This window comes from Linepithema humile, chromosome 1 (assembly GCF_040581485.1).
Source record: "Linepithema humile isolate Giens D197 chromosome 1, Lhum_UNIL_v1.0, whole genome shotgun sequence".
In the NCBI taxonomy this organism is placed as follows: domain Eukaryota; kingdom Metazoa; phylum Arthropoda; class Insecta; order Hymenoptera; family Formicidae; genus Linepithema; species Linepithema humile.
In genome coordinates, this window is record NC_090128.1 from 15124258 (window position 1) to 15151931 (window position 27674).

At 31.2% G+C, this 27674-nt stretch overlaps 2 protein-coding genes and 1 pseudogene across 2 annotated transcripts; 2 read left to right on the plus strand and 1 right to left on the minus strand.

The window, feature by feature from the left end:
- Positions 1-315: 315 nt before the first annotated feature.
- LOC105669679 (uncharacterized) lies at positions 316-11765 on the plus strand. Its single transcript, XM_067348151.1, has 10 exons — positions 316-1773; positions 7459-7482; positions 7656-7917; positions 8114-8317; positions 8436-8543; positions 8679-8792; positions 8868-8924; positions 9017-9246; positions 9346-9514; positions 9836-11765. Exons 1-10 carry the CDS (start codon positions 316-318, stop codon positions 10054-10056), a joined length of 2847 nt encoding a protein of 948 aa, XP_067204252.1. The 3' UTR covers positions 10057-11765.
- A 3280-nt stretch (positions 11766-15045) lies between these two features.
- LOC105679273 (uncharacterized) lies at positions 15046-22874 on the minus strand (annotated as a pseudogene).
- A 1083-nt stretch (positions 22875-23957) lies between these two features.
- On the plus strand, positions 23958-26138 carry LOC105679239 (uncharacterized). Its single transcript, XM_067349108.1, has one exon. The coding sequence runs from the start codon at positions 23961-23963 to the stop codon at positions 24984-24986; it is 1026 nt and encodes a 341-aa protein (XP_067205209.1). The 5' UTR covers positions 23958-23960; the 3' UTR covers positions 24987-26138.
- The last annotated feature ends 1536 nt before the right edge of the window (positions 26139-27674 follow it).

The following is a 27674-nucleotide window of genomic DNA, read 5'->3' on the forward strand; positions in this document are numbered from 1 at the left end:
CTCGATGAAAAGAAAAATGATAATTCGGAAACTAACTCTGGAGACCATAGTGACTCTGATATTGATTTTAATAACATTAGCGATAAATCTGACGGTAGCGTTGACAGCAATAATGGTGATGTAGATATTGAAGTTCGACAACATCAAAATCAAAACGATATTTCAGCTGAGTTACGTTCTTGAGCCATTGGATGTCGAGTTCCTCACTCGACACTAGATTCTTTACTAAGCATTCTGAATCCTGTATTGCCAAATTTACCTAAATCATCTAAAACTCTTTTACAGACAAACAAGTCACATTATTTTATAACTAAAATGCTCGCTTTAGATGAAACCGAAGGACAATATGCTTATTTTGGTATCGAACAGGGATTGCGTACTTGCATAAATTTAGATTTACATTATGCAAATATTTTATATCTTTTAATTAATATTGACGGTATCAAATTATTCAAATCAAGTGTAAACGACGTGTGGCCAATACTTGTAAAAGTACAATGTAATCCTGATATTTATAGCCCATTTGTTGTCGCAATTTATTCAGGAAATTCAAAGCCAAAATATATCCATGAATTTATGAAAGATTTTATAATGGAACTAAATAAATTATTAGTTCATGGCATTTCTATACAAGAAAGGCACTTTGAAATCAAAATTAAAGGTTTTATATGCGATACTCCTGCACGGTCTTACTTGAAATGCATAAAAGGGCACAATGCAGCACACGGTTGTGAACGTTGTGAAATTCAAGGTATCAAACATAACAGAACAATGATATTTTTAGAAACAAATTGTGCAGAACGCACTGACTATACTTTCCGTAACTTTACCGATCCACATCATCACAATGCTGCATCGCCTCTTTTATTCATAACTCCGCCAATTAATATAATTAATGATATTATTCTAGATTCAATGCATCTATGCTATTTAGGTGTGATGAAAAGATTAATAGATGCATGGATGTCTACTAATCTAAAAGTTAAATTTAGTCAAAATCAACAAAAAGAACTGTCAATGAGAATGTTAACAATAAAACGACAACAACCGATTGAATTTGATAGAAAAATGAGACCAATAACAGATTATTTAAAATTTAAAGCTACTGAATACAGATTTTTTTTATTGTTTGCTGGCCCTATTTTGCTAAAAAGAATTTTAGAGAAAAACAAATATGAACATTTTATTTTGCTTCATGCAGCTTGTCGTATGCTGTCATCAGAAAATGCAGTAAATTTTGTTCCTACCGCTAAAGATTTACTGAACAAATTTATTTTACAATCCAAAGATCTTTATGGTCCAGACTTTATGGTTATGAATGTTCACAACTTACTTCACATTTCAGATGACGTTTTTAATACACAGTGCAATTTATCGTCTATAAGTGCTTTTGCATTTGAGAGTTATTTAGGAAAAATAAAAAACATGCTTCGTTCACCTACAAATGTAGTCGCACAATTAGCTCGAAGACTTTGTGAGCAAAAAACTTGCATCAATCAAGTATCTTCTCCTTTAGTAGTGACAATTCTTAAACAAAATGGAAATAATATAGAAGCTTTACAGTGCATTAATATGTTACTTACAAATAAGGCGCCAGATAATACAGTTCTTCTAAAAATGGGATGTATATGTACGATAAATAAAATGTATGTTGAAAATAACAAAATCAAACTTGAAGGCGATGTTTGTATAATAAAAAAATCTGTTTACACAAATCCAATAAATTCATCTGTTTTAAACATGTGGGAATTATTAGAATCTCGTTTTGATGCAGTAAGAAGAAAAACTATGACCGTACATGATATCGCACATAAAATGATTAAATTGAAATTAAATCTTAATGGAACTAATGAAAGAACATTTGCTATATCTCTTTTACACTAGATTGAATCTTTGTATGGAAAAACTGAATAATTTTGTGAAGACAAAAAGACATAAGTAAATCATAATACTTGTTGGTACATTTATTTTATTTATTTTTTCCTTTATTAAATACACTCACCCGAAAAAAAAGCGGTACACTGAAAATGTGGGAAAAATTCATCAAATTTCAACTGACGATAACTTCGTAAATAATAAAGATAGAAAGTTCTATAAAATATGGAAATGAAGCTAAAAATCTCTACTTTAAGAATCAATTTATTTCAATGTTGCAAAATAAATTTATTGAAAATGGCGGATGACAAAGCGCGAGCATGCAAAATTGAAAAATAATGGTTCGAGTTTGCGACGGTGCACGGTATAAACAAAAAATTGTAGTTTATTGGGATCAAAAGCGTACGAAAGTACAGAGTCTCCTCTTTAAAATGCTTTTTTATGCATCTCGATACGATGATTTTTCGCCGAGAGATTCGCATTTGAAGAAAAAGGCAGATTCTTACTTCAAATGCGAATCTCTCGGCGAAAAATCATCGTATCAAGATGCATAAAAAAGCATTTTAAAGAGGAGACTCTGTACTTTCGTACGCTTTTAATCCCAATAAGCTACAATTTTTTGTTTATACCGTGCACCGTCGCAAACTCGAACCATTATTTTTCAATTTCGCATGCTTTTGCTTTGTCATCCGCCATTTTGGAGAAAGTTATCACACATTATTGCGTTATGAATTTTCGAACACTAGACATCCAAACTTTTAAAATGGTTTTTAAAAAATCCTGCTAGCTGTATTACGTGCCGAGATATTCAATTTTGAACCAGACCGAATTGCAAGAATAAGAATTCTGTGGTTATCAGCTCCGCGGTATTTTAAAACTCCAAACTCTCCTTACGGTTATAAGTGTCAATTCTGCTCTTGGCGTTACCCAGGATCAACGGCGTGGACGTGGCAGAAATCTGATCCCGTGTGCACATGTAGGCACGTGTGTATGTGTGTGTGTGTGTGTGTGTGTGTGCGTGCGTGTGTCCGTGCGTCCGTGCGCGTGCGTGCGTGCGTGCGTGCGCGTGCATGCGTGTGTGTGCGCGTGCACCACTGGGATAAGGACCTCATGGCTCGTTAGATCCACGATATTTTACGACTCCAAACCCTCCCGGTGGTGCGTGTACAATTGTGTGTGCGCGCGCGTATATTAATAATGGGTATGACCTCCTCGTGCGCGTATTACCTCATTCATGCGACGAGGCATACTTCTTATTAGTGTTCTAATTTCAGTCTGCGTAATGTCATTCCACTCTATTTCAAGAACTCTTCGAAGTTCTGGCAATGACTGAGGAGCAGGTATATGATTTCGTACTTTTCTGTTAATATTGTCCCATAGGTGTTCAATAGGATTTAAATCTGGACTCATTGCTGGCCATTCGAGTCGATTTATGCCAACTTCATCGCAGAAATCAAGCACTTTTCTCGCAACGTGCGGTCGAGCATTGTCTTGCATAAACAAAAAGTCCTCTTCGATGAAGTGCGCATACGGAACAACGTACGGTATGAGTACGTCTTCCACGTATACATCTGCGTTCATGTTTGCGTCAAAAAAGTGGAGATCTGTGTGAGCATTCGCAGAAATTCCTGCCCAAACCATTACAGAGCCACCATTGTAGCTAGGCCTCTCACTTACAGTACAGTCTGCAAATCGTTCTCCAACGCGACGGTATACTCGTTCTCGTCCGTCTGAAGAATACAGACAAAAACGAGATTCGTCGCTAAAAAGAACGGTACTCCATTCTGCATATGTCCAGCCTGCATGCTCGACAGCAAAATTGAGTCGAGTTACGCGATGGCGACGCATAAGCGAAGGTACATTTGCTGGCCTGCGCGGAAAAAGACCGTGTTCCGCTAATCTGTTTCGAATAGTGTCAACGGATACATTACATTCGCGGACATCTCTTAAATTGTTTCGAATTTGAACAGCCGTTCGATGTCTTAATGAATTTAAAACAATAAATCGGTCATCGTTTTCATTCGTACAACGAGGACGTCCCGAACCAGGTCTTCTTTGGACAGAATTAGTCTCCAAGTACCTAGCATAAGCACGTTGCACGGTTGACACTGATAAATCAAGTGCCTCAGCAACGTACCTTCGACTTCTCCCATCTTCAATTAACGCTACAACTTGAGCAGCTTTTTCAGGACTTATCGTCGCCATAATTGACCAATAATTTCAATGCGAAAAGATTAATTATTGTTTACTTTGACGAAGTCGTACGAATAAGTAACGCGTCTCGAAAGAAAAAGATCAAGAGAAATCAAGCACTCTTCTCGCAATGTGCGGTCGAGCATAAACAAAAAGTCAGGGCGGAGAAATCACAAAAGATCTGCAGACATCTCCTTCGGATGCAAAACAATTGATTGAAAAATAATGGTTCGAGTTTGCGACGGTGCACGGTATAAACAAAAAATTGTAGCTTATTGGGATCAAAAGCGTACGAAAGTACAGAGTCTCCTCTTTAAAATGCTTTTTTATGCATCTCGATACGATGATTTTTCGCCGAGAGATTCGCATTTGAAGAAAAAGGCAGATTCTTACTTCAAATGCGAATCTCTCAGCGAAAAATCATCGTATCGAGATGCATAAAAAAGCATTTTAAAGAGGAGGCTCTGTACTTTCGTACGCTTTTGATCCCAATAAGCTACAATTTTTTGTTTATACCGTGCACCGTCGCAAACTCGAACCATTATTTTTCAATCAATTGTTTTGCATCCGAAGGAGATGTCTGCAGATCTTTTGTGATTTCTCCGCCCTGACTTTTTGTTAATGCTCGACCGCACATTGCGAGAAGAGAGCTTGATTTCTCTTGATCTTTTTCTTTCGAGACGCGTTACTTATTCGTACGACTTCGTCAAAGTAAACAATAATTAATCTTTTCGCATTGAAATTATTGGTCAATTATGGCGACGATAAGTCCTGAAAAAGCTGCTCAAGTTGTAGCGTTAATTGAAGATGGGAGAAGTCGAAGGTACGTTGCTGAGGCACTTGATTTATCAGTGTCAACCGTGCAACGTGCTTATGCTAGGTACTTGGAGACTAATTCTGTCCAAAGAAGACCTGGTTCGGGACGTCCTCGTTGTACGAATGAAAACGATGACCGATTTATTGTTTTAAATTCATTAAGAGACAGACATCGAACGGCTGTTCAAATTCAAAACAATTTAAGAGATGTCCGCGAATGTAAAGTATCCGTTGAGACTATTCGAAACAGATTAGCGGAACACGGTCTTTTTCCGCGCAGGCCAGCAAATGTACCTTCGCTTATGCGTCGCCATCGCGTAACTCGACTCAATTTTGCTGTCGAGCATGCAGGCTGGACATATGCAGAATGGAGTACCGTTCTTTTTAGCGACGAATCTCGTTTTTGTCTGTATTCTTCAGACGGACGAGAACGAGTATACCGTCGCGTTGGAGAACGATTTGCAGACTGTACTGTAAGTGAGAGGCCTAGCTACAATGGTGGCTCTGTAATGGTTTGGGCAGGAATTTCTGCGAATGCTCACACAGATCTCCACTTTTTTGACGCAAACATGAACGCAGATGTATACGTGGAAGACGTACTCATACCGTACGTTGTTCCGTATGCGCACTTCATCGAAGAGGACTTTTTGTTTATGCAAGACAATGCTCGACCGCACGTTGCGAGAAAAGTGCTTGATTTCTGCGATGAAGTTGGCATAAATCGACTCGAATGGCCAGCAATGAGTCCAGATTTAAATCCTATTGAACACCTATGGGACAATATTAACAGAAAAGTACGAAATCATATACCTGCTCCTCAGTCATTGCCAGAACTTCGAAGAGTTCTTGAAATAGAGTGGAATGACATTACGCAGACTGAAATTAGAACACTAATAAGAAGTATGCCTCGTCGCATGAATGAGGTAATACGCGCACGAGGAGGTCATACCCATTATTAATATACGCGCGCGCACACACAATTGTACACGCACCACCGGGAGGGTTTGGAGTCGTAAAATATCGTGGATCTAACGAGCCATGAGGTCCTTATCCCAGTGGTGCACGCGCACACACACGCATGCACGCGCACGCACGCACGCACGCACGCGCACGGACGCACGGACACACGCACGCACACACACACACAAACACACACACACATACACACGTGCCTACATGTGCACACGGGATCAGATTTCTGCCACGTCCACGCCGTTGATCCTGGGTAACGCCAAGAGCAGAATTGACACTTATAACCGTAAGGAGAGTTTGGAGTTTTAAAATACCGCGGAGCTGATAACCACAGAATTCTTATTCTTGCAATTCGGTCTGGTTCAAAATTGAATATCTCGGCACGTAATACAGCTAGCAGGATTTTTTAAAAACCATTTTAAAAGTTTGGATGTCTAGTGTTCGAAAATTCATAACGCAATAATGTGTGATAACTTTCTCCAAAATGGCGGATGACAAAGCAAAAGCATGCGAAATTGAAAAATAATGGTTCGAGTTTGCAACGGTGCACGGTATAAACAAAAAATTGTAGCTTATTGGGATTAAAAGCGTACGAAAGTACAGAGTCTCCTCTTTAAAATGCTTTTTTATGCATCTTGATACGATGATTTTTCGCCGAGAGATTCGCATTTGAAGTAAGAATCTGCCTTTTTCTTCAAATGCGAATCTCTCGGCGAAAAATCATCGTATCGAGATGCATAAAAAAGCATTTTAAAGAGGAGACTCTGTACTTTCGTACGCTTTTGATCCCAATAAGCTACAATTTTTTGTTTATACCGTGCACCGTCGCAAACTCGAACCATTATTTTTCAATTTTGCATGCTCGCGCTTTGTCATCCGCCATTTTCAATAAATTTATTTTGCAACATTGAAATAAATTGATTCTTAAAGTAGAGATTTTTAGCTTCATTTCCATATTTTATAGAACTTTCTATCTTTATTATTTACGAAGTTATCGTCAGTTGAAATTTGATGAATTTTTCCCACATTTTCAGTGTACCGCTTTTTTTTCGGGTGAGTGTACATCGATTATAGTTTTACACGCGGTAATCAACGAAACCTTTGGGATTACGATTGTAATTGTCCAAATTTATTTCACAAATTTATTACATTATTCTAACATAATCTAATAAGTGCAACCCTGACTCCCTCAAGCCCGACGCGACTGTGTATGTGTATACAGCTCCGCACACAATGATATAAGATACAACAATGCATGGATCACAGATGCGAAAATAGTTTTAAATAGTAATAGTAATAGTTAAGTAATAGTAATAGTTTAGTAATAGTAATAGTAATAGTTTTAAATAGTTTTTCTGCCGTGGCTACAGTACAAAACACGGAACGACATCAATTGGTGAAACCGTAAAACTGATCAATTGTCAAATGTTTCTTATATATTTACATCCTTCGTTACTTTGTTTTTCATAAGCCCGTGTGATGCGCGTGACCGTGTGCTTTTTATTCTGCACATATTATCATTTCTTTTATATTAATTAACAAACAAGTCAAACGGGTGAAACAATTTTGTGTAATAACTATCAACGATATTATTCTTTGAAGACCAAAATATCGTGGAAACTGAAGGTAAGTTATTTGCACAATTTTTTTATTTCATCAAAGTTAGTCTCAATATTCGGTCAAGTTTGCATTAAGATCAGAATTCATAGTTGAATGTTAATAAATAAGGCGTTCTTTATTTCTATACATAACAATAGGAATAAGTATCTCAAGGCTTGAATATTTTTTCCGTTGTTTAAATGAGTGAGGACGAAGACTATTTGCACAAATATCAGTTAGTACAATTTATAAGGAAAGGTCCAAAGTCTGGAAAAAAAGAAATTGACGTGGTACCGTCGAAATGGATCTCATGGGACCAAAAGCGACTTAAACTCACGACAAAATTTATGCCAGGACCGTACGATGAAAATACTTCGAAACTTTTACAGGATTTTGTAAATCATTGTTTTGATGCACCAGAATCTTGGCCTACTTATACGGTTAAGATCGTTGGCGAAGCAAGTAAGTAATTAAATTAATATAATTAATATATAATAATAAATTAATATAAAAATAAATAATAAATAAATTAATAATAAATTAATATAATAAATAATGTATACATATGTACATATGTATACATATATACATGTAATGTATACATGTATATATATAATTTTAATGTCCTTTAATTAAAGCAATTTGTTATGCATTCTAGAGCAATACGATGAAGCTTTAATGAAACTGGACGAACTTTCAGCCCAGGAGTTTGTTTTTTCTTTGCCTTCTGACGAGGATCCAAAAGAAAAATCAGAAGCAAAAAAAGAATTTTATAAAAAGAAAGCATTGAATGACAGTGCAGCATTCGTATCAAAGTTTATGACGTCTGACAAAAACTCAAATTCTTTTAACTCAGTCTCAGGTAAATTACAATTATAACGCATGATAACTATATAATAAGAAATAAATATCAAAATTATTATCCAACAATCTTTCGAATTAATAAAAATTGATCTGTTCTACTTTTTGTTTCTTTTCAGAGCCAAATAAAACATTAAAACGTCTTAAAAAAACAAATACGAAAAAACAAAATAAGGGTCTAAATACAGGATCTTCAAGGATAGTGCAGATGCCCCAATTACCCATTGGTTTGTAAATTTATGTTATTTTTTAATACTTTATATAAAATGATTCCTATAAATTTTTGTGTAACTATTGCAATTTTTAATAATTTGTAATAATTTTAATAATTATATAAAATCATGATTATTACTATTTTCCAGATAAGAAGATTATTCTTCAGCGTGAGGATACTTTGAGTATGGATTTAAAAGATAAAAGCCAATCGATAGTTGTAATGGATAAGGACATTCCTGTTTTAACGCTTAATTCACAAAGTAACTATTGGAATATTTGAAATTTAACATAAATATTTGTATTTTTAATGTTATTATAAAAATCTTAAATTTCAGATTTGCATGGAGTAGAATGTGAAAACCCAATCAACTTTACCACACTTAGTGAAGAAAGTATGTTTGAACATCCAAAATTAATTATTTTTATGCAATTGTTACATATAATTTATTATTATTATTATTATAAATATTGTTATTTATTTCAGAAGCCGATTTAATACTTGTAAAGTTAGAACAAATCAGATATGAAATTCGGAATTTAAAAGCTATAGTTATGTATAATGAAGCAACGAAAACTACTGATAATAATTATTATACAGCAGAGTCAACTGGATTTTTGAAAACATATAATATTAAATTTCCACTAGAAACAAATGATCAATTCAACGCATTTAATACTCAGTTGAATACTGACCGTAATTTAAAACAAAGTTTTGTGAGTACTACAAACGCACATACACATACATACTAGCATACAACAGCATTTATATCTGTTTGATGTTTATCCTATAATTTATAAATAATTCTGTTTTAGTGTGAATTCATTCATCGTTATCTCGATTTCAGCAGATCTTTAAGCCGAAATATATTGCATATTATAAAACATTGTATTGCAAGAAATGTTGCAATAATGTACACAGCGGTAAAAAATATTCCACACAAATACGTTTTCAAGAGCACAGAATTTTACTCATGTATAGAAGGTATTGACATACAGGGTGTCCGATAACTCGCGGACCAATTCTCGTGAACAGATAGAGCACAATAAACTGAACAGAAAAGTTTTTTACCATTTTTGAATTCTTACAATAATTATTGAAATATTAATTAAAAAGATTGACGAATAAGCGCGCGATTCGCGCAAAATGGTAAAGAACTTTTTTGTTCAGTTTATTGTGCTTTATCTATTCACGAGCGTTGGTCTGCAAGTTACCGGACACCTGTATACATATATAATTTATTTAATTAATTATTAAATTTTAACTTATTAAACTCTATTTAATTGCATCGATATTTTTTTCTAGAAGTTTATTTGAAACAAACTTTGACTGGGGAAACAGTAACTCATGCTCTTTTAATCAAGGCCATCAGTGTCGTCCTTACCAATGCTAAGGATTGGGAAGGTTACCGAAAGTCACGGACAAAATCAGCAACAATTATTAATCAAGTATCATCAGATAATCAGTCACAAGAATCTGGGTCTATTTATTCTGATGAATCGAATAATGTTGAAAATTTATTTTGAATTTAAATATGCCTATTTTTTTTTACTTCTGTAGTTTTATAATTTCATTTTTTCAACATATTTTTTCAAATATATATATAATATTATTTAATTGTATTTCGTATATAGAAATAAACAACACATTTTATGTAACGCATTAAGCTTATAAATAATTGCAGTAAACAAATAAAATAAACATATACAAATTTTTTTTAGATATTTTATATATTAATTGATATGTGTGTATGTATTCGTGTATGTATATGTGTGCGTGCGTGTGTGTACATACACTAACACACCCACATAAATATACACGCGCACATGTACACACGTATAATGTAATTTTAATCGGAACCTTATTAAAATTACCATGGCTGTACCTTTCATAAACCTACCTAAGGCCATGATAAATTTAGTAAGGGTCCGTTTAGAACAAACACGGTCTAAGTGGCAGCCTAGATAGTGCCAATCCACAGCCCCAGTCGCCCCAGTATTGCGGTGAATCTGTGGCGCTAGCACAGCCATTTATGACGATTTCGTATGTGGCCCCGACTAATTTGCCAGTATCACGCCCGAGTTGATGACTGGCGAGCTAGTCGGGGCCATAATAAGGCCTAGAGTGAATTTCTACCAGGGTCCTATACATTTATATACATTTATATACATTTATTTTCGAATCCCAATTATGACAAAAATTAGTTCCGTAAAAATATTACAAAATTTCTAATGTCCAATTTGAACAAAATTTAAACCATATATATAAAATTTTATTTTACTACGTTTCTTCATAAATAGGAAGTAATATTAAATATAGTACTTTATATTTAATCCTTTATTATCTAATTAAAAAAATATATACCGTAGTTTGTGGATTATTTATATTGCAGATTATATTGGTGCCATCATTCCGTATACGTACATATTACTGCATATTTTGATTAACGAATTAAGTTTGCAATTAGTAGACTAATCGGCAAAAATTCTCATATTTGCAACAAATCTTATGATAGAAGCGAAATTCGCATAACTGTGAATTTTGCGACTTTCGCGACATTATAGATATTCTTAAAATGTGTCGCAGAATGCATACGCGTCGCAATTAGATATACAGTATACGCGATAAGAAGAATAAGATTATACAGATACGTAATCATAGAGTAGTAAAAAGTAAAAACAATTAGAATAATTATTGTATTGTTTACCATTACTTATTGTTACGTCGTGCTCCATTTTTTCAAAGTCGCGAGCGCAAGTTTTGATCATATTTTTCATTTTCCTTACATTTAGTGAAATAAATCGATTACAAAAAATACTACAACGTTTCTCTTTAGATATTTGACAAAAATAAAATAACATATAAATAACACTCTTGTAACTAAACATAAAAAAATCATAAAATTTGAAAAATTGCATTAAGAAATTTGCAATATCTGTGTGCAAATTTGTAAAATTATTCAAATAAATTGTATACTTTTAAGAATTATGTGACAACCATTTGATAATGAGTTCTTATGAATCACATAATTATCAGATAGTATAAAAGGAGGTTTTCGTTGGTGCCGAGAAAATAATAATTTACTTATGTAATTAATATAAATTTATTTCGTCTTGTCTTTGCGCTGTCTCCAAGAGAACTGTCCCTTGTTACACTTTTTATCATTAACAAGACAAAAACTATCTTCACGCTTGCTCCTATTGGAGAGATTCGTCTCTGTATCCAATATTGACTTATTAAATGTAATTACAACCGTTGTCAAGGAAGATGTCTCTTATAATTTCGGCAATCCTGACTAGAGATTGTCCTCGATCTTAATCTAATGAAACGAAAAACAATAAACTGATATTTAATACAAAAAATGATAATTAATCACAAAATACATTCTTAATCTAATGAAAGAAAAACAATAAACTGATATTTAACACAATGAAATAATAATTAAATACGAAATACATTCTTAATCCAATGAAACAAAAACAATAAGCTGATATTTAACGCAATGAAATAATAATTAAATACGAAGTACATCTAGATGTCTTGCTAAAATTAATCAATTTTATCAGTATCTGATTTAACCAATAGCCGTTTTTGGCTTCTTACACTCCTCGGTATTCTTTTTGTGTGTTCTAAAAACCAGTTATATCACATACTAATTTAATAAATATCGATCATTTTGTAATAATTTCGCAATAACATATGGCCCTTTATATTGGGGAATTAGTTTTTTAGAAATACCAGCGGTGCTATCAAAATTACGCAATAGAACATAATCACCTTCTTTATATACAGTCGGTTTCTTATGCTTTTTACGCATCTACAATTAGAAAAACATACTTTTTAATCGTACATTGTTTATCGATAGGTCCTAAATGGTCTTCAATGTGCAATACATTCAGAGGAGTGTTTTTCCTTTTGGTATTGGATGCAAAGTGCCTTCTGTTTTTCCCGAAGGCGGTGTATAAGCCAAGCACTTTAAACAATTTGAAATATGTGTCTTTACTTTGGATTTTAAATATGGAAACCAATAGTTTTTCAAAATAACTTTCAACGTTTTTTCTATTTGCTGTCACGTCCCGCGAGGGAGGATTATTCCCCAACAGGACGCACACGGTGCGTATGATCCCAGGAGCGAAAGGCCCTTATTGTTCAAATGAATTAAACGATGGTTACCCGTCTCCCGGATACTATAAGGGTTGTTATAGCCGCTGTCACCAGATTTTTGTGATGGTTTACTTCATATAGGTGGTCGCTTCAAGGTCGCGGGCCAGCCGATTCTGCAGCAAGTGTTCGGTCCTTGAAGGATGTGGATGTATTTCTACACCGGTTATAATAAATGTCTATTTGGTTCACACTTGTGTTTTATTTCAGTTTTGTTCTGTTTCAGCTAGGTTAAGTTAATGACCGTCGCTGTAGTTTATTTGTGGAACGTAAATGTAGAACTATACACACAACACCTTTGTGGGATATTAATTTATTACTGATAATTACACTTATAATGAAGGGCGAACACGCTCTTACCCACGAGATTGTATTCGGGCGAACACGCTCTTGCCCGTATTGTTATATGAACTCTGAATAAACTATTAGTTCGAAGCGCTGTATCCAAGACTCGACGAAATATTATTGACGAGGCTGGGGAGTAACTACCTTTTATATCGTGTTTGGAACCTCCTCAAGGATTTTATTGGTCGCAGCATTTCTTCCTTAAACGATTGTGATTGGTTCTTTAGAAAATCACGCCGAAGTCGCATGATTTAGAGATTATAACGCGTAGCACTGTTAAGTGCGGCGTATTACAAAATAAGATGCCGCGGGATAAAAGATACCGCGAACCCAAAGATGCCGCGGGATAAGACACCGCAAACCCAAAGATATCACGGCTTGAAGCTACTGCATCGATGACAATAAATCAAAAACGTTTATTCAGAGTCGATTTGTATATAATATACTTTCGGTATAATTGATGTCGTGCACGACTGATTTTAGCGCTTATACAACAAGTTTCTATATTTAAATCCTGTTACAACTTCATAAATCTTTCTGCCCAATGTCCCTTTACAAGTTTAAATTTTAGGAATTCATTGGATATGATGCATATTCAGGTCTTATAGTAATGAAAGTGGATCTTCCTTCCTGTCTCTCGTGATAACCGTGAAATTTTAATTTTAACCTATCTTTAATAAACTTTAACATTATTTTTACTAATATTATCTCGTTGTATTCATATGCATTAGTCAAATCTACATTTGTTACTACTAGTGATCTCAATGTTAACGTTTGCGGAGAAATATTTTGATAGAAAAATCTTAGCTCAGGTTTCGTAAATAGTGACAATAAATGTGAATAATGGTATGTACACTCTCTACAACTCTTAATTTTCCTGACGAAAGCGAGACTTGAAGTATAAATGGCGCATCGATAAATTCTTTGTTCGATAAAAAATTTTAATCTATGTCTCAATTTTAATGTATATCCTTGTCTGAAATTGGGGTCTGCACCTGCAAGGCACCCGTAACAGATATTAATGGACCCCTATCTTGTTTCTGTGTGTAAAATAATTTTACACAGTAAATAAACTTATTAACGAACGTTTCACTTATATATTATATTATATCTCGGGTATAATGAGATTATGGGATGTCTTTTGTTATTGATGAATAATTGGTGAGACATCTATTAAGAAGACCATGATTTTACGATTAACAAATTATTATAAAATAAAAATGATTATGATGTAAAATAATATTTCGTCTTACCTTAATTGTACGAATAATATTAGTAATATGTTGATTAGTAATAGTATCCCTTTTATATAGGGGTCTTATGGATGAATAGATATATATTTATTTTTCCCTTTCCTAAATACTACTAAATAAAAAAAAATAATAATTATAATAATTATAATAGTTAAGTATATTGTTAAATATCAATATTATATTTGTTTCTGTAAATCGTGCTAGTTTCCTGTTGTAGCAATGTGGTTGTGGAAATTATACGTGTGTGAATGTACACGTGTAACAAAATGATTATTATAATAAAAATAAATGAAAGTAATGAAATTTATTAATAGTAGTGAAAACTTCTCTCTGTGAAAACTTTCGACACAGACTATTTTTCGCGTTGGTTTGCGCTGACTGTACCGTGCAGTCTTAACAGGGATGCGCTACGAAACTCTGCACAAAGAGGAGACCGATAGCTTGCAAGTAATTTTTATGCACTCGCAATTTATTAAGAGGCCGTCGCGAGGCTGCGGAATGAATAGAGAATGACGGACCGACCGCTAACCGTAATCTTTCTCTAAGATTAGATAGCGGCGTTGGAATTTTAATTGATCGCGCACTGCCTCGACTTTATATTTTTTTTTCTATCGAATAAAGAGATGTATTTAGTACTAAAATTCGGTAGTCTTACCTTACTATAAATGATTCACCAGGCAATGCTGGGCGCCGATTTCGTTCATGCACTGCACTTTTTATATTTAATTTTTCTTTTCTTAATATACTTGGAAAATAATTGATTAATTAATTATGATTAACAATGATTATGATATTTTATTATAGATTATAAAATTGTAATTAATGAAATACAAAATTGATTATAGTATAATTCTATTTCTAAGAATATATGTAATTATTAACGTAATATTTCTTAATGAAATTAATAATATGATTATTGTAAGATGTTCTTTCTTAGTTATTTCTTTATAATCCCAATAAACACTGTCTTGTAACTTTTACATAATGTTTACAAAACAGATGTTCGCTGTTCTGGTAACCATTATGTCATTTCTAGATAATGTTTAGGTGGAAATGTCAGCAACATTACGCTATATATAACACGTAACAAATACTTGAAACTTAAAATGTAAAATTACGCAATTAAAACAGAACCTAGTACACTTTGTTCTGTAACATTTATAAATTATACACATATGTGTTCTGTAAAATTACGTAGCTATAACAGAGCCTAGTAAACACTTTCTTCTGTAAAATTTGCATAACATTTACAAAACACAGACATGTGTGTTCTGTAAATGTTATGCAAATATTACAGAACAGTATTTACTAAGTTTTGTTATAGTTATGTAATTTTATATTTTAAATTTTAGGTGTTAGTTATACGTATATTCTGTAATATTTGTATAATATTTTCAGAACAGATATTCACTGTGTTCTGTAAATGTTATATTAATGCTACAGATTACCATCACCTCACTTTTAAGTAGTGTTTAGGTTAATATGTCAGTAACATTGTGCTGTATATATGTAATATGTAACAAAATGACATAAAGCAAATACGTATAATAAATTTATAGCTAAAATTTAGGTTTAAATTTGTGTAACGGTATAATCTCCTCTTAATTTTAGTCAATAAAAAGTAAACCATCAGTAATTTTATGTTGCAAAAATCAGTTTATACACTGATGTTTGCAGCATAAAATTGCTGATGGTTTACTTTTTAAAAATAAAAGATTGTACAGTTATGCAAATTTATACCTAAAAAGTTTACTTATATATTTATTACGTATTTGCTTTACTTCATTTTGTTACATATTATATACAGCACAATGTTGTTAACATATAATATATAGTATAATATAATTTGTTACTGAAGATGACCACAACCAAATGGTCGAAACGTTTAGATCCTTATAATTTGTTATAATTGACCTAAACAATGGTTGCTATAATATGTAAATAAACTAAGCACGTAAATCCAGCTTGGGTTCTGTAGCTTGTTTTCATTAATTTATTAATATAATTTGTATTTAAAAAAATTGTATATATATATATACAGGGTGTCTGGCAATAATCGCCCCACCGGTCATATACAGGTAGAGGAGGTCAAATCGAGTAGAAAAGTCCTTTACCATTTTTTAATTTTCATAATAAGTACTGAGTAATTAACGAAAAAAGATCGGCGAATCCGCGCGAGTAAAGCGCGCGCGGTGAGAAGGACGTCCCACTGCTACGCGATCACTAGGACACAAGGATCTAGCGTTACGCGCCGCTCGTATGTTGCCATTGTCATTTGTAGAGCGCTCCTCCCAACGCTTCATCGCGCGCCTAGTGATCGCATAGCAGTGGGATGTCCTTCTCGCTGCGCGCGCTTTACTTGCACGGATTCACCAATCTTTTTTCGTTAATTACTTAGTACTTATTACAAAAATCAAAAAATGGTAAAGGACTTTTCTACTCGATTTGACCTCCTCTACCTGTATATGACCGGTGGGGCGATTATTGCCAGACACCCTGTATATACAGGGTGTCCGACAATTGCTGAATCACCTCTCGGGTGCAGATAGAGCGGGTTAAACCGAGTAGAAAAGTCCTCTACCGTTTTGCGATTTTCGCAATAATTAATCTTATATTAATTATATAAGATCGACCAATTCGCGCAAGTCTATGCGCGCGGCGAGAAGAGACCCGTGGCGGTACAGCCCACTGTCATTTGGTTATACGCTTGTACGTTGCTATGTATAAAGCGTTCCTCGCAACGCTTCGTCGCGCGCCTAGTAACCAAATGACAGTGGGCTGTACCGTCACGGGTCTCTTCTCGCCGCGCGCATAGACTCGCGCGAATTGGTCGATCTTATATAATTAATATAAAATTAATTATTGCGAAAATCGCAAAACGGTAGAGGACTTTTCTACTTGGTTTAACCCGCTCTACCTGCACCCGAGAGGTGATTCAGCAATTGTCGGACACCCTGTATATATGTATATATGTATGTAATTATTTTACATTTTATTTTATATTATTAGTGTACATTTATTATTAGTACATAAAGTTTTCAGTCTTTTGTTTCAAAATACTCTTTGTTCCATATATATTTTCCATATATATATTAATTAATATTAATTAAATTAGATTATATAGATTAATATATATATTTTTTAATTAATGTTTTTTATATTAAATTATTTTAATATAAAATTTAAGTTTTTATAGCTCTATGTATTCTAATATCATCTATACACAATGTGTTTCATTATAATTAGAATTCTCAACATTGTCATTTGAGTTGAACATTTTCTTTAGTAGAATTACTAATTAACATATATTTGGATATATTTAATTTTTTTCCGATAATTTTATTCAAAAATCATAAAAAAGTATATTATAATTCTTTCAAATATAACTCGAGTTATGTTTTCACACACATTTTTATATTAGATTAAATTTAATATTATCTATATATATATATATTTTTTTAAATAAAATTATCGGAAAAAAATTAAATATATCCAAATATATGTTAATCTTGTTAATTAGTAATTCTACTAAAGAAAATGTTCAACTCAAATGACAATGTTGAGAATTCTAATTATAATGAAACACATTGTGTATAGATGATATTAGAATACATAGAGCTATAAAAACTTAATTTTATATTAAAATAATTTAATATAAAAAACATTAATTAAAAAATATTTTTAACGTGACAAACAAAAATAAATATTCAATAAAAATAAATGTTTGAATAAAATATCTAACATAAAGCAATATAAGGAGAAGATTACATAATAAAAATACTTAATCATAAACTCTTCTCAAATATTTAAACGGTTTGTGGATTTATTTCTTCGTCTTTTTGTTGTCTGCTAAGCCTCTGGCCACCTTGGCGAAACCATTCTTTTGTAATATCCTCAAATTCTTTGTTTGTGAATTGATGTTGTCCTGAAATTGTTGCTAAAAAATTATTACAGCTATTTTTTTAATATAAATTAAATTTTATATAAATTAAATTTCATAAATTTAAAATTTTATTTTACCTTGTATTCCCATTAATATAATGTTTAAGGTACTGATTTTAAAATGATTTCGTAATCCTTTCCAAGATGATTGTTTGGCAACTTCATTGGAAAATAAAGTTCGGTATATACGAATTAAATTTTCCTTAGCGGACCTTCCGCCTATGCGAGATATATACAGTATCTTTAAAAATAAAATCATAATATAATTACTATCGTTCTATTTAGATAAAACTTTTATTTAAATAACTAGTTCCCCAATTATACTCACAAATTTGTTGTACTCATCTGGATTTTGTGATAAACTGTTTTCAAAAGCTACAACTTCATCAATACTTTTAAACGGGAAATATCGTTGAATATTTGATACCTATATCTAAAGTAGGTGCTTCAGGCTGATGTTGATTATTTCGTTTTTCTATTTATATTAAACGAGCATTCAGATCTTGTATTCCTAATGAAACAGTAGTTATAGCTGTATATATTTTTTGAAAATTATCTGAAAAAAGTAATAATATGGAGTAAATAAACAGAGAAACTAAAAACAGATTTTATAAAATTATAAGACAAAAAATAAATACCATACCTTCCATTTTATTTAACATTTCTGTTATTAATGTATGTAAGTCTTGTATACCTATAAAACATATTTAAAAAGTTTTAGAATTGTTACGAACAGTAATAACAATTATAATTTTGGATAGAAAACGCTTTATATATATATGTATATATATATATGATAGAAATAATACAAATACATGAAAAAAATTAAAGTTAAAACTGAAATAAAAAGAACTAATAATGAGCCATTACTTTTGTGCGATACTATTGCTCCTTCAAGGATGTTCAAGTCAACATGTTCTGTTGAATTCAAAATATTTGAGATATCGTTGATTGGGACATTTTTATTTGATGAGTTTGATATAATAGTATCAAAATCTGGTGAGTTTGGTATACCACTACTAAAATCAGATTCAGATTTAGATTCAGAATCAATATTTGACAACTGTTTTTTATTGCATAATGTACGTGACTTCTTCTTTTCTTTTTTACTTATATTGCTATCATCACTTGAAAAATAATTCGTTGCTTTCTGCCTAGCCTGATCTAATGAATCTTGATTGGGATAAAATCATTATTTATAAATTACAATCATTTAAAAAAATATATAAAAAACAATTACATAAATTTTAAAATAAAATTTAAATTACCATAATATCCATGAAATTTAATGGGATGAAGTGACCACTTAGGATCATTAAAAAGAGGTGGAGTCTATTTTGTAATGAAAGTATTTATATTTTTGACTGATGGCCACCAGCATTCTGTTAAATTGGAGGAAAGCCATAAAGAGGGTACTTCTGATACTATCTCTTCATCGTTATTTCCATCGCTTGAAAAAATGACTACAGCGAAATTTTTCGTCATGATTAATAATCTGTAAAAAAATAAAGTTTATTATAAATAAATTATAATAAACTTTATAAATATATTATAAATTACTTTATAAATATATTATAAATAAATAATCTAACATTGTTTTAATTTTATATTCTATCAATATTAGTACTCGCCATAAAATTTCTTGTTGGTGCAGTAAAGGCAATATCACAGCTTCTTCGTTACATAAAGGCAATTTTACACATTTTGATTTAATATCGGACAATGGAACAGTAATTAAGTTATATTGTAACTCGTTAATTTGTTTAATTCCTATATTTAAGGAGTCGCATGGAATGTGAAAATATGATTTAACAGTCAAATATTTTTTACCAGTAACATAAATTTGTTCATTTTGTAAATAAATTTTCGTAAGCAAAATTGTTGTACCATTTAACAAAGAACAACAATTATCAGCAGATTTTGTACTAAGATAAAAATCTTTGCATTGAACAGATTTTATTTTCTTTTTACCATTTATAATACGAAATTTTAGTATTGGATAAATCTTTTCTACATTTATTATATTCAAATTATCTTCTTCTATACAACGGTTGACTAATTGTTCTAATGGCCGACTTGAAGATTTCATCTTTGATTTAATTTTTTGCATGTAATTTTCGAATTTAAACGCGCTAAATTTATCTAACACTCCTCCTAATTTTACATAGTAGCACAGATGGACTAAATTATGCACGTTACATGATATATGTTGACGACCATATAATGTACCACAATTTTCAACAAAATACAATAATAAACTGTGTGCATAATCAAGCAGTTGTACACGATACTCTTTGCTACATAAAATTCTAATTGCTACACTCAGGCTCAAAAAATGAATGTATTTATCGTGTGATAATTTTTTAAAAAAGATTACTGGCCCAGTATATAATAATAATTGTCTTAATTCAGTGGCTTTAAACCGATCGACTTCATCTAATTTCCTTGGCTTTCTAGCAAATTCCTTGGGTAGGAATGATGACATAGATAATAAAGAAGAAATAAGAGTAATCTGCGTTGCATTCATACGAACATTATGTTTACCTTTAATCCAAAACTGTAACAATTTTTTCATTATTCCTAATAGTACGAGATGCATGTAGTCTAAAGGAAATTGAGTAACCATTCCAATGTTTAAATCTTCAAGATTTGAAGTCATTTTATGGTGTTCTTCTTGTTGTTTTAATTTAAATGATTCATCTGATCTTAATATTGCATTAATTTCTGAATAAGTTACTCAATTTTTTATATAATCTCCCTCTTGAATACAATTATCGCATCCAAAATATGCATTATGTCCTTTAATTCCCTTGATAAATGATTTTGCAGGAGCATCGCAGATAAAAAAATTCAATTTTACAGTTATTTTTTTGTCATATTCAACAATACCAGTTCGGAAAACTTCAAGACAATCATCCTTGAAATATTTAAGAAAAGTATTGCAACATTTTGGCTTTTGAAAACCATGGTAGACGCCGATTATAAACGGTTCAGTATAAAAATCTGCAACTATACTAGCTAAAATGGGCCAAAACTGACTGTTAGAAGATTTTGTTAAAGGAAGACCACCTATATTTACATTAATATTTATTTGTGATGGACAAGTACTTCGGGAATAATGCTTATGAATAGAGTTTTTTAAACTATTACCTAAACCTATATGATAATACTTTCCTGGTATCATTTCAATAATGTCTACTTGTTTAGGAGTTTGAAATAAAGTTCGAGCATCAGTAGGAAGATCATGACCATATTTTATTAGAATTTTCAATAAACTACTTACAGCAGAATGAGTTACATGATTTTCAATGATCCATAATCGGATGTCATTAATGATTTCTGTTTTATCTGAAAATTTACCACTTGAACTACTTGACTGAAGACTATTGTTATCAATACTAATTTCCGAATGTACAGAAATTAAATCATCATTATTTTCAGTAAACTCGTGAGTGTTTATTATATTGGAATGATTGAAATCAATTTCCCTTAGTACATTTTGCTGCTGAGATAATTGTCCGATGTTATCTGGCTTATTTGATTCTATTGCGACATTTTGAACTTCCAAATCATTTGATTTACGGGTTATTTGACAAATATTATGGAATTTTTAAAAATAAATACGTCGCCGCTGCCTTGGCGTTAAACAAGTAATGTCTAGTCTCAATTCTGATTTTGACTTTAACTTTGATTTTGACATAATATAATTTTATATAATATAAAGCAAGAAAAAAATAGTTTGCGATTATGTACGAAGATTTGGATTTGCTTCATGTGGTAGACTATACATATATATTATGGTAATATTCTCCTCTTTTATTGAAGATGTAGGAAAAGTTTATTATCTGGAAAATAAAATATATTTTAACAAATAAAAAGTTTCAAGGGAGAGCTTTGCAGTTTTTTAAAAATACAAACTAATTTAATAATTAAAATATAATTTAAGCAAAATATATAAAAAAAACACTAATAGAAAAATACATAATTATTATAAATATATTATACATAATAATTTTTCAAAACTATGCTTTTATGATGTAAAATAAATTACAATGGTTAATATGCTAATATATATATATGTTTAAACATCTTTGGATTTTTGAATAAAAGTTAGTAAACACTTAACTATTTTGTTTGAATAAAACACAATCGTTATATAAAAATCTTGACACTACGATACACTTGACCTGATCTTTTTACGTAAAGAATTACACGTGAGTGATCGCCGTTCTTCTAGATTCTGCCATATTGAAATGTGAATACTTAGAGCGGAATGTGCGAGATATCTTTGGCCGCGTTCAGCAGAACGACAAAATCATGTTAATGTTACGTGTTTAATATAACGTTACAATTATGTCATTAGAGTTATGTAGCACTTATGAAGTTTTTACAAAACGCACATTGACGTCAACAAAATCATGTTAATGTTACGTGTTTAACTTAACGTTACAATTATGTCACTAGAATTATGTAGTATTTATGAAGTTTTTAGAATATACACATTTACATTCGCCAAATTACATAAATGTTACATAATAAGTTGACATCAAAATTACATAACATTTTTATGTAACACTTATGAATTAATTGCATTATTGACATAACTAAAACGTCATAGCTTCATTTTACTGATATGTAACATATACATACAGTATTTTATATAAATGTTACGTAAATGATCCTTGCATGTTTACTGGGATTCTTCTCCTCAACTTTTATTCTCTCAACTTCACTTTTATTTTATTATTTAAATTCGCGGGACTCGAATTTGACTATTAAGTCTTACCGCGTATGTGTCGTCGTCTTTTTATGACTTTGTTTCGTGTTCTCGCGTATTAAGGGGGGAGCCTCGTGTAACCAGTTAAAAAAATTGAAAAATTTTGTTTTGCTTTAATCAATAGTAATCCATGTAGAAAATATATTCCCAAAGTTACAGAACAAAATTCGAAGTTTTAAGGAGTCCACAGCCCATTTCTTGCGCGCAGATATACAAGCGCGCGGCAAGGCGCTTGGTCAACGGTAAATAAGATAAAGGGAACGGCCCGATACCCGAACAATACCCAGTACCCGAACAAATTTGCATATATTCCTTATTTTTTTCTAGAAATAAATATCAAAATAACTAAGAATTTTTTTTATAATTTCCTTAAACATTTGTTATTTATATTTTTATTAAAAAATTGTTAATAATACAATATTATCAGCAAAAAAAATTTTTTTTTAAACATGAAATCATGGATTTGCGATTTTTAGCACAATCTTACGAATTTTGTTTTTCCGTCTGAAAGACCGACTTTATAATAAGAGTTTTCTTTAAATGTAATATACTTAATTGTATTACTAAAATAAGTTAAAAGTTATAGTAAGTTTTAGAATAAGTTTCAAATATTAAAAATAAAAAATATATTCAAATTTATAAGAAATTATCGCGTTCGGATTGTGGGTCACGCAATAAGTCATGCGTCCAGTTACTCGAACAAGAAATGAGCAGATTATTTATTCATGTGCTGTCTTCAATTATTGACGTAAGTTTTTCAATATCTTGATTATTTATGCATACTTTTTATGTAATAAGTATTTATCAGATCCATGCATAAAAAGTATATATATTATTTCCTACAAAAAGTACCTACATTAAAAGTAAGAACGAAAAATGTGTGACCTAACCTCAATTTCATATATGGTATATATATTGTACAATTGTTTTATTTTTTTTTTAGTTTATTATTATGTCAGGAGGAAAAATAAAAAAGAAAAATATAAAACAAAATGAATTTATGTATAAGAAGGAAGACATACCAATTGCGGTCGAAGAAGTGAAGCTTGGAAAACCATTGAGACAAATTGCTGCTAAATATAAAATTCCTCCAGCAACTTTACATAATAAAATAAATAATGTTTCTTCAATAAATGCGAAAAAAAGTCCACAAACAATTTTAACAGCAGAAGAAGAACAACAGCTTGTAGATTGGATCTTGTATAGCGAAGAGCGAGGATTTCCAGTTACGCAGGAACAACTTTTGAATAGTGTGAGGTGGCTTGTCTTAGATTTAAAAAAAGAAACTCCTTTTACTAAAGATAAACCTGGAAGACATTGGTACGAGGCATTTTATCGTCGTCATCCTGAGCTGAGTAAAAGAAAGCCACAAAATCTTAGTTATAGCAGAGCATCTGTGACCGAAGAAGGACTGAGAAGTTGGTTCGCTGAAGTAAAGAAATATCTGGAAGACAATAACTTGTTAAATATAGATGAAAATAGAATATTTAATGGCGATGAGTCAGGTTTTAAATTATTTCCTGATACAGACAAAGTGATAGTTCGTAAGGGACGAAAAACTGTACATAAAGTTGTAGGAAGTAACGATAAGGAGCAAATCACATCTTTGTTTTTGTATAATGCAGCTGGTGATAAGGCACCGCCTTTAGTGATTTTTAGTTATCAGAGAATGCCTGCAAATATTGCTTCAAACTTTCCAAAAGGATGGAGCATAGGCAAAACTGAAAATGGTTGGATGACTAGTAAAAGTTTTTTTGAATACATAGTAAATGTATTCTATCCGTGGTTAATACAACAAAATATAGAGTTTCCAGTGATACTGTACATGGATGGACACTCATCGCATTTTACTCTTCCACTTAGTACATTTTGCAGAGAAAAAAACATTATTCTGATAGCCTTGTTTCCTAACTCGACTCATGTTATACAACCTCTGGATAGAACATTTTTTAGACCACTGAAGAAAGCATGGGGATAAGCTGTTGAAGATTTTAAGCGTGAAAAATGTACTATTAATATAAAAAAAGAAGACTTTGGGAATATTTTGAAAACTGCTCTCGGTACTCTAGATTTAAAGACTATAATGAAAAATGGTTTTGAAGTGTGTGGTCTTTCTCCATTTAATGCTGATAAAGTTAATTATGCACTTTTAAAATATAGAAATGCAGAAAATATTAGCAATAAAAATGTAGAAAATTTGAATTTATCTGTCGCTGAAAAAGAAGAAACTCAGTATAAACAAGCTCTACAGGTGATCGAAAAGAATATAGATATTGATATTATTGAAGAATTTAAGAAATCTGAAAGTACAGGTGAATGGACTGGTAATATAGAGAATAAAGGACTGTTCCAACTTTGGAATAAACTTCAAAATTCTTCTCGTATAAAAAACTATATAGATTTTGAAAATATATTAACTTTTTAGTCTTAATTTATAATTCGTTTATTTGTACATATACATTTATTTATTTATTTATATATATATATATATATATATATATATACTTTCTATATTTGAAATAGGTTTAAAGAAAAGTGAAGATGATTCAAAAATAAAAAATAACACAATAGATGGTAATATAGTTTTTGATACAGAAATATTTTTAAATGACATTCCTATTATCACAGAAGATGCCTTACTTATAAATTCAGTTATCACTGAAGTTGATTTTATCAGTCCTTTAGATCCTGTAGATCAAAATTTACAACCACAGTTATTCAATGAAATAAGTAATTCAGCTGATGATTCAGCTCTTGATAACACTAATGTCTTAAAAGAAATTGCAACTAAAAGTGGTAAGATTTTAATATTTATTTTTTTAAATACACTTAAACAAAATAAAATACAATAAAATTTAATTAATACAATAAAATTAAACTTAGTTTAATAAATAAATTTTTATTAAAAATATTTTTATTTTTAGAGAATACTCAAACAAAAAATAAATCTATTCCACCCAATGTAACTTCACCGTTTAAAAGATCATTATCATGGCCACCAGAATTAGGACCAAAAAAGAAAAAACAGAAGTCAAAGAGTCAGAATATTTCAGTTGCAAGAACAGAAGAGTGGATCCACATTCATAAAAAGGAAGCTGAGGAAAAAAAACAAAAAGAACTTACAATCAAATCTAAAAAAGAATTAGCAGCTCATAAAAAAACTGAAAATGAAAAAAAGAAGCAAGAATTACAATTAAAAAAACAGGCAATACAAGAAGAAAAAGCTAAACTCAAAGTTATTAAAGAGCAAGAAAAAATGAAAAAAAAGGCAGAAAAATTATTAAAAAGAAAAATAAAAGAAGAAAAAATCGTTAAAAAAATCTAAAATATTCAATGTTTTAATAGTTATTCTAATTTTTTAGTTAAAATTTCAAATTATTAATTATCAGTTATGTTTTATTAGTATATAAAATATTTGTATTGATAAATAAAAGTAAGATTTATAGATTTAGTATGATTTAAATTATATATTATTATAAATTCCCAAAGCTCTTCCTTAAAATTATTCTTTCTTGAAGTTTGTTCGAGAACTAGGACATACAAATGGAACATTCGGGACATAGCGTTCGGGTACCGGGTCAAATAGATTATCGTGTTTTAATCTATATAACAAATAATTTTTAATAAAAAATAATCTTTGGTTTGTAATTTATTATTGTAAATATGGTATTATAGTTAATCTATATATTTAAAAAAAACTTGTTTTTTAATCAAATTAATCAATTATGTACAATCAATTTTGATATCCAAGTCTTATATGTTCGAGTATTGGGCCGTTTCCCTTATAAGAATTATAGAATTTGTAACTGTTTTTGGCGCGTTTTCGGAAGTACTTATTTGAGAGTGTAATTTGGAGAGTGCAAGCAAAGTGTGAAATTCGAAGAAGCAGGAAATCAGAGCCTCAGTTTTAAACTTGTTACACTTTTCTTTTTTACTTTTCAATACCGAAAACTTTAAACGCGTTTTTCTCGAAACCAGTTTTTGGCAATTGGCAGGAAAGATTACTCAAAAACTATTTGATCAATCGAGTTGTCCCTGTGTATACATGTAGTTTAATATAAATTGTCGATGAACCTATAAAATTTTTAAAGTAAAATAATTAATTTAAACAATTTTTATTGCATAAATAAGGTGACATTTTGTGGGTCAAAATCGCATTTTTTTTTTAAAGTGCTGCCATTTTTTCAATTTTCAACTTTTTACTTATTTTTTAGGTTTATCGACTAGATAATTTCATAGAAAAGAAAAACTTTTTTTTTTTGTTTCAAACGAGTGCAAAAGACGCTACAACTCCCGCCAATTCACAACTCCAGTGACGAGGCTGCGTCAACATTTGTTTATAGTGGCTCTATAATCAATTATTTTTAAACAAAAAAAATTTTTTTTTACTTTTTAATATATGTTATAAAACACCAAAAAGTTTTAAAAAAATCCGTTGCATTGTTTCTTAAAAAAAAATTCCTAAAAATCATCTTCGTTTTAGCGATTTATACGAGGCTCCCCCCTTAAGAGGGAGCGTGTATGAAGACACGTCCGATCTTGACGAATGACTTTTCTCGAGTGAGTTACTTTAAAATGGAGCGTGTATGAAGACACGTCCGAACACTGTGCTTGTTAATTTTCGAGTGACGCGAGAGCGGGGGCCTGCGCAACTGCAGAGCTCGCC

What these genes read in the sequence shown, in the direction of transcription:
- LOC105669679 (XM_067348151.1), top strand. Translation starts at nt 316, where the DNA reads ATGCTCGCTTTAGATGAAACCGAAGGACAATATGCTTATTTTGGTATC. An exon ending in TAGAATCTCGTTTTGATGCA is followed by an intron (nt 1,774 to 7,458) that starts GTAAGAAGAAAA and finishes TATTCTTTGAAG; the next exon opens with ACCAAAATATCGTGGAAACT. An exon ending in GATGCCCCAATTACCCATTG is followed by an intron (nt 8,544 to 8,678) that starts GTTTGTAAATTT and finishes ACTATTTTCCAG; the next exon opens with ATAAGAAGATTATTCTTCAG.
- LOC105679239 (XM_067349108.1), top strand. Translation starts at nt 23,961, where the DNA reads ATGTCAGGAGGAAAAATAAAAAAGAAAAATATAAAACAAAATGAATTT.